At 54.7% G+C, this 12,217-nt stretch overlaps 1 protein-coding gene across 2 annotated transcripts in view; it reads right to left on the reverse strand.

Moving 5' to 3' along the window:
• Bmp8b (bone morphogenetic protein 8b) overlaps positions 1 to 11,902 on the reverse strand; it is a 28,498-nt gene extending 16,596 nt beyond the window's left edge. For both annotated transcript variants that reach the window (XM_063236157.1, XM_063236156.1), the window contains exon 1: positions 11,278 to 11,902. In XM_063236157.1, coding sequence (XP_063092227.1) covers positions 11,278 to 11,608 — 331 coding nt within the window. In that variant the 5' untranslated portion in view covers positions 11,609 to 11,902. The remainder of the gene's footprint in view (positions 1 to 11,277) is intronic.
• Between the last annotated feature and the right edge of the window lie 315 nt (positions 11,903 to 12,217).

Consider the following 12,217-nt stretch of genomic DNA (forward strand, 5'->3'; position numbering starts at 1 on the left):
AATTAGACTCACCCAGGAGACCTAAAATCCGTCTCGTTTCTGACCGTAAGTTAAGACTTCAAAAGACAAAGCTCCAGCTCAGAGTGGCTATCAGGAGAACAGATTCTTCTGTGCTGTCTGACCCATCTTGCCTTCGAGCAAACCCTTCCAGTGCCCCCCGCCACCCCATAGAAGGACACTTGGCCAGATGTCTGTAGGTCTGTCTGTCTATCGTGACCTCTTGCACCCTCTGCCTAGAGACATCTTCCAGAGGACCCCTCAAGAGGCCCTTTCCTGTCATTTCTAAAGACTGCTTTCCCATCAGACCCACTGACGAACTGCGTCCTCCCCTCTGGCTGCTCACAGTCCAGGCTGTTGGTCTGTCCCTCTTCCCTGAGCCAGGGGGTCATGCTCCTGGCATAGATGCCCCTTTGGACAGTGAGCTCTTTGAGGGCAGAGGTTGAACACGTAAGTGATATGGGAGGCTCCAGCAGCCCACTCATCAAGGCCCTGGGTCCCAGGGGCCCAGATAAGCCCTGTCCTTCCTAGGGCTGTGTGTGTCCAGGACAGCACCTCTGTGTCCGGCATTCACAGCCCCTTGGGCTCAGGCAACACTGGTCTGGAAGTGACTTTCATGTCAAGTGTGTCTCCCTGAGAAGCCACTGATATTTTCACACTGCTGTGAGACTTGCTTCTTCTCCAAGCCTGGCCTCTGAGGGTGGGGACAGGCTCCCCAGAACCCCTGAGGTGGACAGGCTGGGCCTGTCTGGCTGGTCCTGCTAGTAGCAAAGACCTGGGGGCCCACTTCACACCTAAAATAAGATCCCATCTCTGTGGACCCTGCAGGCCCCTGGAGGAGCCACAGGACTGGTAACCTGTCCCTTCTATGTGCTGAAGGGCTTTCTCCTGCCAGAAATCTCAGCCCTGTGGAGAGCAGGCCCAGGGTCTCTTCTGAGGTATTCCCAGCCGAGTCTCATTACTGACTTCTTTACGAGCTGTTTCCATAAAGGGCTCTGTACACATAATTACTGGCCCAGTCCTCAGATGGCTTCAGACCCCAAATTAAAAGGGAACACCCACACAGGCCACCACATCAAGTCCACCAAGTCAAAAATAGTTCCCAGGAGATATGAGCAAAAAGAACGCGACTCCTCCAGTTGAAACCCAGGAAAGAACTGAACTGTTGGGTGTTTCCAGAAAGGCACGGTCATGGAGACACATCCTGTCTTGCTGTGGGAAAGAGGCTTCCATGAGGAGATGGATTGGGTGGGCCTCTCAGCTCTGTGGCTCACCCCAAAGGGACCCCCATCTGTGAGCAGGGGCGGCACCTTCTTTATGCAGACCTGGAAAGACCTTTGGGGCAACCCTGCCAAGACGGGAAAACTGAGGCCCAGAAGAGGCAGTAATTTGCTGACTGGTCACATGTGAGGTTAGGGTCCCTACTGTGAACTTTCAGGCTTGGGGCCAATGTGACGTGAGTGGCCTGGAGTTCAGCAGATGGCAACACTTGGATGGAGGGGTCACCTGTGAGCAAGGCTCCTCTGTCATCAGGGGCCGCAGAGGGCTGCTGAAGCCACCTTCCTCCAGCAGGGCCTGCAGTGCTGGGCCCAGGGAAGGGCTCAGGGAGGTGCTGCAGTCACTGTCAGCACCACAAAGACAGGGAGGGCCAGCCCGCCGCTGTCCCACCCCAGAGCCCCAGCCTCCCCTGCCCAGGGGCTCTCTGCCTCCTGCCAAGCTCCTCTTGCCTTTGCCCCTACCAGTCTGCGCAGAGCACCTCCCAGGCTGGGGCTAGGACAGAGCGCACGGGGTGCCGGAAGAGTCTGATTTGGCCATTTGAGGTTGTGGTGGGTTGACAACTGGTGGGCAGCTTCTAACACCCAGCTGAATGCAGTCAGCGTGGTGCTGGGGGTGGAGGGCCCGTGAGAGTGGTGCTGACAACATCAAAAGGAGACCTGAAGAGAAAGGCGTGGTGGTGTTGGTCCTGCGGGAGGAGAGCCGCTTTCCGGACCTGAAGATGGTGTGCAGTTCGATCTCTTGGAGAAAGTTGTCACACCAGCTTCCTGATAAGAACTCGCTGTTATCATCAGAGAGCTCGGCACCTTGCTGTCGCTGAGGATGGCTGCAGTACTGTTCAGGAGAGCCCGGTCCTTACTTTGAGCTTCACTTCCTGGCTTCGGTACAGATCCCTCAGCCCACTGCACAGATCCTTCATCCCCTGGCATGGACTTTCTAGCTTCCTCCACTGACCTTTGGGCCCTTTCCCAGCACAGATCCATGAAATAGACTTTCATGAGACACTGTCATGGGTTCTAGGCCTCCAGTTGGACTCAGGGGCCACTGTCATGGGCTCTACATCTTCAGCTGGATTCTTTGAGTCACCAGTGTGTAGACAATTTCATGTACTTTTTTGTATTTGACTCTTTGCATGATTATTATCAAATAATCCTGTGAATTATGTGTCCTGTATTAAATTGTTTTCCTTGCACACCCTGATTACCACAGAGGCTATTCAGGTTCTTCAGGATTCAGGGGAAGAGGGCTGGCTCTGCAGACAAGCAGAGAGACTCGGGGCCTAACAGCCACACAGTGGACGAGGCACTCTCTATCCACAGGGGTGCCTGGGCAGGAGAGGTCAGAGAACGCTCTTCTAGAAACATTCAAGTATGGCAGAAAAGTTCTGACAGGCAGAAATGGAGAGCAGTCATCTCGGCAAAGGCACTGAGGTGAAGTAACACGCTGATTCCCACCTTGAAAGCACGGAACCAAGTGCCCGGCACCGTGTTCGGCATGCTACAGATGCCATTCCTGTTAACGCTTGTGTGAATACTATACATTAGCTATCATTGCCTTGTGACACATACTCAGATGGAGCAGCTTAAAACAGCAGTTATTCATTTCACATTATTTCTTGGAGCCGGCAGTCTAGGTGTGTGGGTCTAGGTCAGGGTCCTCATGAAGTCACAGCCAAGGTGTCAGTCTCTCTGAAGACCTGACGGACTCACAGCACTCATTTCTGAGCTCACACATGTGGCTGATGGCAGCCAACCTGTGTTCCCCACTTGTGGGCATCTCTATTGGGTCCGTGCTCCCCCAGTACAGGAAAGCAAGAACACAGAAGCTGTAGTCTTTTAGAACCTGCTCTGGACGGTGACATATTATCACCACTGGTCACACAGAGCAGTGGTAGTATCATGAGAGAGGGGTCTACCCAATGGTGTGCACGCCAGGGAGTGGGCGTCACCAAAGTCTATGATGGAGGCTGGCTACCATGCGATGCTGGGAGATGCATTATTCACCCTGTTTTATAGATGAGAACACTGAAGATCAAGGAAGACAGCTAGTTTGCATAAGGCCACAGCTAGAGGTGACCAAGGTGGGATCGGAACCCAGGTGCGCCTGGACGCTAACATATCTGTTTGCCTAGCAGGGCCCTGAGGGCTGGGGGATGCGTCACGGGGACACAGAGGCCAGAGCTGGGCTGGAATTCTGCACTCTGAATGCCAGGCCGGGGAACCTGAATTCTCTTCTGGCCTGAGGGGACACACGGAAGTGTCCTGAGCAGGAAAAGCCAGGATTAGATTTCGCCTGAGGAACTGGCATTCTGAGAACACAGAGCCCACCTTCTCCTTACCCTTCCCCTCTGCCTGGACACCTCCTCCTGTCCCCTCCTTCCAAGCCAACTCCGTCTACTTCTAGGATCCAGCACAAATGTCTGCTCCAGAACAAATGGCCAATCTCCCTCTTCTTCTGGCCTAATTTTCTCCCAAAAATGAGTGATCCATCTTTGGCTTGGCTGAACCCTCACTCCCAGGTTGGTGGCATGGTGAATGGCCATTTCCTCCATTCCCTGGCAACTTACACCATCTGTGAACCTATCTTCCCAGTAAAACTAGAACTGGGGCCTGGCATGCTTCCTATTGGCTCCTGAGATAACCAGGAAGGGAACAGTACACAGTGGGCAGTGTTCCCTAAAGACTGCCACAGCTACTTTAAAGCTCTTGCCAATTCCACTTTCCATCCTCAGGTCTCACAGCCTTCAGCTTCCCCAAACCTACTGTGTAAGGGTCCTGGGCTGTTCAGATGGAGCTAGCCCATAAAGGCCATGGCTGTTTTATTTGGGTCTCACCAATAACCAGCTGCCCACTGGCCAAACAGAAACCAACAAAGCTGACATTTACTGGGCATTTGCCAGACTCTCTTTTCAGCCTGTTATAAGCTGGTACCTTGAACTCATTTATACTCCTAACCAGCCTGTGACACAGATGAGGAAACTGAGGCACAAGGGAAGGGATAATTGTTTTTTTGAGGGAGATGAAATAATTTAGACAATAATGCTGTCAACATCATCTTAGGTTGGGCTCCTGGGAGCACAGACTCAGCGGGAAGGTTGATGGGGATGGGTCACCACTGTCTTTGCAGGGAATGAAGGGAGCAGGTTTGAACACAGCCAAATGGTGATGCAGTCATGACAAAAGCCTAAGCCAACTGCCAGTGCACTGGGAGCTCTGGGCCAAGTGGCTCTTTCGAGCTGTTCCTCCTCAGTGCATGGCAGCCAGATATTCACAGCTTCATGGAGCGCTCCCTGGAGGCAGGGTGTCCTGGGAGGGCTCTAACTTCAGACCCAGGCAATCAGTGCTGGGAGAAGAACTCAGCTGTGAGCTGTCAGCAGTGTGCCCAGCAGGCAGCCGGTCAATGACTGAACCACTCTGAAGGGAAGATGGAGGCAGCCACCGCAGTGTCCCCTGGGGGGACAGGGTGGGACCCAGACCTCCTGATCCCGGAGCAGCTCCTTCTACCATCCTCACAGTAGATGACTTGGCAGGGGTGGGCGTGGTGAGGCTAAGCGAGCACAGCAGCCCCTCCCTCTGCACGCTGGCTGCAGGGCCCGGCAGGCGGGCACTCGGGCAGTTCTCAGGACCTTCACCTGACATCGTGCTGTGGGAAGGTATCCCAAGGTAAAGGTGAGGAAACATGCAGGCTTTAATCTGTGCACCGCCTTGCAGCTCTCAGGTGCACGAGCCGGCCTGCCCACTCCGCAGTAGTCCAGCACTCTGCTGCCCGCCTCGGGGCCCACGGGCCCACTCTGGGATCTGGTTCCATGCCTGTCCCTGCAGATCCTGTACGCAGGACCTGGGCCGTCACTTAAACTCTCTGAGACTCAGCTTCCTCCTTGGTCAGCAGGGTTGGATGAGAAAGAATCATTTATTTTCAGAGGTGCAGGGATCAACCTTGGAATCTACAAGGCCACAGCATCCAGGCAGGGTTTGGGGGAAAGGGACCCACTTTCAACCTAGAGAAAGATAAATGTCTTCTGCTCCATGATCACAGTAATAGTCACGTTTAGACAAAAGATTTATTGTTAAATAAAAGAAAAATGGCAAAAAACATGGCATCTATATCCCACACTGTTAAAAATATAAACACATACAAACGTCAGGATTTATAATGACAAAATATCAGTGCTTGTTTGGTTTTGGAGGTGTAACACCAAAGAATTAACAGTGGTTTTCACTGAAGTACAGATTAGATTACTAGGGGATTCCACACTACAATTCTGAGTAGGAGGTCTGAATTTTTGTACAATGAAAATTTATAATTTATATGGTCTGCATTATTTATAAGGCATATACATTAACAAAACTCATTTTTTAAAAACATCTCTGTGTATAGCACAGATTCACTTTTGTCATAACTTGTATTTTGATGTCCCCCAGTACACCAATTCCACTTCAGTCATAGGTAGGGCTTTTTGGAGGTGGCTGGACTTAAAAGTGTGATGCTAAGATTAAGGGACCTCACCCTGGGTGTGGGTGGCACTAATCAACAGGCTTCCAGCCCAGATAGAATATAGAGGGACAGAAGAAAGCTTCTGCTGTCGCTTGCTGGCTGTTTCTGCTTCTGCTGCTGCTTGGCTTGAGAGGTTTCTATTGGGAAGAAGGACCTCACTGGCTATTGGACTCTAAATCACACTATGCTTTGTCAGAAAATTTGTTCACATTTTGCTCATGCCTGAGGCTGAAACTAAAAGTGGTTGACTAACCTTGTGGAAGAAACTTCAAGGCAGTCTAATGTTGAGGAAGTGGCATGGCTACTGTTCTGGGCTTTTAGCCAAATCTATGTTGAGAAATAAGAGCAAAGAACACAGTAGTGTCTTAAAATGTTTTGAGTTTGACCAAAAGGAAGCTCTGATACAGTTGAGGACTATAAAGATGGAGAAAGGATCTTGGTTGCTGAGAAGAAACAGGAAAATAGAAAAGGTGACCTGAGGACATCACAAGAACCAGCTAGACTCTAGCCTTTGCAGCCTCAAAATTGCAAAGGTAAAAGACTCTGCTCTGAAGAGAAAGCCCCAGTGCACCACGTTCCAGAATGGAGGGGGGCTCAGGGAAGTTTTTCTTTAGGATAGAGTTCTTAGTGTTCTGCAATCCACACACTCTACCCCTATGGCTAAGAGAGATGAAAACCTGATTAGTGCTCCAGCTGGTAGCAGACATTGGCATCATCACATGATGCTGGTTTTAGGTGCATACAGAATGCCAGCGTTGTGGTCAGGAAGGTTTCCACCATTTTCAGAAGGTCTGGGAGGCCAGACAATGTGCCCCTGAGGGTAGTTTATGAAGCTGTGTGAAGCCTAAGGTGCAGTGGAGACCTCAGAAGTTTGCAGAAGCCAGGAACATGGACCACCTGAGGAAAGCTGCAAGGAGTGACCAAAGCCAGCCAAAGAGAGAAGCCATGGGAGCTCAGCCATCAGCAGTGCTATAAGGGGCAGAGCCACCCAAGCCCTTTGGAGTTCACATCTTGCCATAGCTGGCACCAGACGCCGGACGTGAGATTTAATGTTTGTCCTGCCAGATTTGGAACTTGCTTTGGTCTTGTTCCTTTATATCTCCTTATTTGTACCTTTTATAATAGTTATGTCTATCTTGTTCCTCTATACATTGGAAGTGTTTAACTTTCTTTTCATTTGTTAGGGACTCACAGCTAAGAGTTTGCCTTAAATCTCAGAGGAGACTTGGGACTCGGGCTTTTCAGTAATGCTGAAACTGTTAGGACTTTGGCAACTCTCAGAGATGGCTTTTGTATAAAGGGATGCACGTGAGTCTTTTGGAGGCCAGGGGTGGAATGTTACACTTTGTATCTCGATATTCCCCCCCCAGGACTCATGGTCAAAGGTGGGGGTTTCAGAAGTGGCTGCACCTAGAGTGTGTAATGCTGCCATTAAGGAGGTGATCCTGGGATGAATGGTCTCACCTGGGATTAAGGAATCCCCACTCTGGGTGTGAGTGCACCTGCCCTCAGGGCAGTGTGTCTGGCTAGACTACAAGGGCAGAAAGAGGGTGCTGCTGTCACTTTATGCTGCTGCCTGCCTGTCCTACAATGGACGATTTCTCCTCTGTGATGCCCCTCTGCCATGCCTGAGGACCAGCTGAGCATGGACTGAACCCTCTATAAGCTGTGAGCTAGGCAGGCCTTTCGTCCTGTAACTTGTGAGTGTCAGGTATTTTGTCTCATCAATGACAAAAGTAACGAAGACAACTTTCAATATGGTCCATTTCAGCAGCATTCGCTGCATTTAACATGGGGCCAGTCCTGGGCGGCTGGAGAGGCAGCTGCCCTGTAGACCAAACTCAGGATGTGGAAGCCGGGAGGCAGGAGACCTGCTGTGTGGCCTTAGGAAACTGTGCACCTTCTTTGTGGCTCACTCTCTGCCTTTTGAAAGCAAAGACATGACAGTAATTTTGCCAGTATTCTCTGCCTTTTGAAAGCAAAGACATGACAGTAATTTTGAGATGCACATGAAGGAACAGATATCGGGTTCTGGATATGTGCCCATCACTGGGCAGCATCTCACACAAGTCCTCTCAGTCTCAAAAATGAGTAACTCCATTTTACAGAGCAATAAACTGAGGCTCAAAGAGATGGATGGGAAAGTCCAGATTATGCTGAGTAGATGGTAGAGTCAGGATGCATAATGTCTGTGTGACACCGTGGTCAGAACTCCCAACCCAGCCCTGTCATCCAGATGGGGGCATAAAGGTCAGCATAGCTCACCTGACAGTGGACTTCATGGTTTAGGTCTAAGGACACAGACATTGTTTTCTGTTCCATCCTGGCATCTAGAACTAGGCTGATAATTGTTTGTTGAATGCATGACTGTGAAATGACAGTATTCCCTATTAGAGAACCAAGAAAAGTGACCCTGAAACCAAGGAGAGAAAGTGTTACCCTTCAAGGTCACAGGGCTGGCAAGAGCAGATCAGGGTCTGGGCCAGGTCCCAAGTTTTCACTCAGCCACGAATCCCCCAAATCCAGCAAGCTCAGCTTATCACCACCCTGTCCTCGGGCCCCTGAGCCACAGGCATATTTAGTCTGGTTCAGGACAGAGTCAAGCTGGTGCCACTGTGATCCAGCCTAGACTTTAGCCTGCTCGGCCTGCCTGCACCTGCGTGCTCAGGCTGGAGTGGCCTCTCTGCACTGCCCCAAGGTGGGAGGATTCAGGGACCCGTAGGGACTAAGTCCTCCTCGCCTCCTTCCCCCAGCTGGGGCTGGACAGGTCTGAGACAATCACACCCAGGGCACCACCTGTGTGGGGAGCAGGTGCCTCTGACAGGGCCATGGGACCAGGCTGGGAGGCGCCTCGTTTTTCTAACACCATCCCTGAAGCCTGGATGGAAAGCAGAGGCCCAAGGAGGGGAGGGAAAGCCCAAGATATGCAGAGGGAAGGACAGGAAAGTGGGTCGTGTGCTGAGCACAAGGAGACTTGGCACAAGATTCGTCTGCTCCTCACCATTACAGCCCTCATGACTGCGTCCTGCCTGGAGGAGCCAACATGGACAGGCTGAGATGGACAGACAGGTGGCAGGCAGCCAGCTCTGACAGAGCCATCAAAGGCCCTGCAAACACTTTTGGCTGACTGACCTGAGCCCCGGCAGGAGGCCCAGAGAACTCCAGTTCTGGAACCCTCAGGCTGCCATCAACAGTCAGAGGCCTGGCAGCCACAAACCCAGATGCCCAGGAGCCAGATGGGGCTGACAGGAGAGGCAGAGCCAGAGGCAGCAGGTGTGAGAGCCGGGCATGGGTGTGGACACCAAGTGTCACAGCCGTCAGACTCCACAGTGGTTCTGGGCCCTGACCTTCCCAGGTGGGCTGCGTGACTACCAGTCAAACAACTTAGGCCAAGAGAGTTAGGGTGCAGAGAGAAGGTAGAAGCCAGGCGGCCTTCTGCGGGAGCCACCCACAGCAGGGCGGCCACTGAACAAAGGCCTGCTTGTTCATCTGAGGCTGCATCCGAGGCGCAGGTCCTAAAGGAACACGCACAGACAGTGTGAGAAGAGGCTGGGACCTGAACCAACAGCCGTGGATGTGCCCTGGACGTGCTGTGTGGCTCTGGGGTGGCCTTTGGACCTCTCTGAGCCCATGGAATGCAGCTGACAAAAGAAGGTCATGTGTCATTGCCTGGACTGAATGATTATCAGGTCTGGGAAAGTTCATGTGGTCATTCTCCTAAACACAGGTGCAAACACCCCTAGCTTTTAGAGTCTGCTTCTGGGTTTCAGCATCTATAAGACATGGAATTTCCTGTCACAGGTAGGGTGCAGCTGGGAGGAACAGGAGTCCAAAGTGGCTGGGTTTAAGTTGGCTCTCCAAAAGGAAAGAAGGGACTCCTGCCCATCCAACAAGCAGTCAGGTAACTTCCAACTTGAGACCGGCTGTCTGGGAGCCCCCATTCACAGGTGGTGCCTGAGGCTCAGAGAGGACTAGGAATTTTCCAACAGTCACACAGCAGGGCTGGGCCCTGCTCCATCCCAGCAACAGCTCCCACCAGGGCTGTGTGTGCCTTGACCCAGGGGATGCTGGGGGAAATGGCCATGGGCTGGGCAGTGACTCATTCTGATGGGTGGCTCCCCTGGGGACATTCTTGGGCAAGTCCATTCACCCTGTTCTTGGTCCTGAGCCCTGGGTCAGCCTGTCCTGAGGACAGAGTTCTGGTCGCAGTCACATATGGTCTCTTCTGTTCAACGCCCCACCCACCCCTCCCAGCAGAAAGGCAGCACCCAGGTCCCACTGGGTGGAGCCCTGTGCCAGGCTGGCTGTCAACACTGGTGAGGGGCTACTGCTCGCTCCCCCACCTCAGGCCACTGCCAGTTCTGGGTTGGTGACAGAGGTATGTCTGTCCCCTCTTCCCATCCTATTGTAGGAAACATGGCTGAGGACCTCCAAAACCTGCTACTGTTTGTCCCTCATGTTCCTCTGCCCAAAATCTCCAGAAAGCTCTCTCCACCCTGGCCTGACAGGTCAGAAATGTCAGGGTGCTGGATTTCCAGCCATCCCCAGGTCTGTTCTGGCTCGGCTGCATCTCCCCTAGAAGATGGAGATGAAGGCCATGGCTACTCACAAGGTGCTGGGAGGATTGCAAACTGTGGGTGAAGGGGCTAGTGGCCTGGACAATGGTCCTCTCCATGCTCTCAGACTCCTGCCTGTCACCAGCCACAGATGGAGAGAAAGTGGATGAGGACCTGACCTAGCTTACGTACCAATGCCTGCAGATTAGAGAGCAGTGGGAAAATATCTCTGAGACCTCAGGACCACTGGTCCATGGTTTGAAAGGACTTTGCAGAGAGGAGGAGCCAGGCTTGGCCTGGGAGACAGAGGAGGGCTGAAGGAGCTGGGGCCCAAGCCGACAAGACCACAGTCCTCAGGCCACTGAGCCGAGGGTGTCCACACCTTACCAGGCTGCCTCCTGACTGTGCACCCCACCCACAGGCTTCCTGCTGCACAAGAAGGGCTGCTGTGGACTCAGGGCACGCGGGTCAGCTCTGGTCACTCTGATGATGTGAGCACGGGTTTCCCACTGAACTTTGTCCCTCTCCTCAGCACTGCCCTGATCACGGTGACAGCACCACTGCCGGCCTCTGTTTACTCTTCTGTCTCCCAGGACTGTCTTTTGGTGCCACCCATGTGGCCCAACACCACCAGATTCCACTCGTGGCTGTGTTACAGGCACTTGAAGGGGCCATCTGGCAGACCACATCCCCGCTGCTCCTATGCCCCTCATTGCCCAGGGACCTGGTCATCCCTCGGACCTCCCATATCCTGACCCCTGCACCTTTACTGCTTGTCCGGACCAGGAGGTTGACGCTGCCCTGGAACCACACATGTCCTGTTCATGCATTCCCTCCCTGAGGGACAGGCTGGAGGGCACCAGTCACCTCCCAGACAGCCCTCAGCAGCTCCCCGCTAGGAGGGAGTGCCCTGTCAGCGTCGGGGCCCTAACAGCGTCCCCGCGGCTGCACTCACCCATGTTGACGAAGCTCATGACCAGGTCGGCGCGGCCCAGACGCCGCCCCGGGGGCCCGGCATCCTCGTCGTCGTCGCCGGCCATGGCGTGGTAGAGGTCCAGCATGAAGAGCGGCGCGGACGCGGGCAGTCTAGCGGCTGCAGGCAACGCGCGAAGCCGCGGTCGCCCGGGAAGCCCGAGCACCGCCAGGATCTCGCGCTGCATGTCGCGGCGCTCGCGCGCGCCCAGTCGACGCTGAGAACAACCGTGCGGGGGGCGCGGGCCGGGGCTGCTGCCCAGCGCGCACAGCGCCAGGCCCAGGAGCCAGAGCGGCCCGGGGCGCGCGGCCATGGCGGGGCGCACGCCGGGCGGGCGCAGGTGCTCCGGGGCGCCCTGGGCCGGGCGGGACCGCCCCGACGGCGGGTGCGGGCCGGCTTTGGCGGCCGGCGGGACCTGGCGGGGGTCGCCTGCGTCCGCGGCAAAATGCCCGTGGCGCCCCCGCGGGGCACCTGTTGTGGCTCCGGGACAGCGTCTCCGGCGGGCCCTGCGGCGACCGGCTGATCCTCCTGTCCCTGCGGACCGCCAGCCCCCGAGGCCGAGGTCCGGACAGCGGCAGGGGCGGCCAGCGAGCCTCAGCCTGGCCCCGCTCCCTCGACCCCGCCCACCCGAGCGGACCAATGGGGGCGCGGGGGCGTGGTCAGGACCCTGCGACGCCCCCTCAAGGTGAGAGCCGGGAGGTGCCGCCCCGGGGTGGTGGTGAGCGCGCCGCACGGGGGTCCGTAGCCCCCGAACCCTTGCAGGCTCTCCTGGGCGCCCACCCAGCCGCTGGCCGCGCCGTCGAGCGCCTTCGGCCTGGCCTCGGAGGCCGAGCCTCCGCGCGGTCCTGGGAAAGCTGGAACTTGCGCTCCCGCGGGGCGTGGCCTTCATCGCCCAGCTGGTCCTGCCAGCGGGGAGTCGCCA

Source organism: Cavia porcellus, unplaced genomic scaffold (assembly GCF_034190915.1).
Source record: "Cavia porcellus strain 051 isolate PalLab524CR breed Dunkin Hartley unplaced genomic scaffold, mCavPor4.1 scaffold_25, whole genome shotgun sequence".
NCBI lineage: Eukaryota > Metazoa > Chordata > Mammalia > Rodentia > Caviidae > Cavia > Cavia porcellus.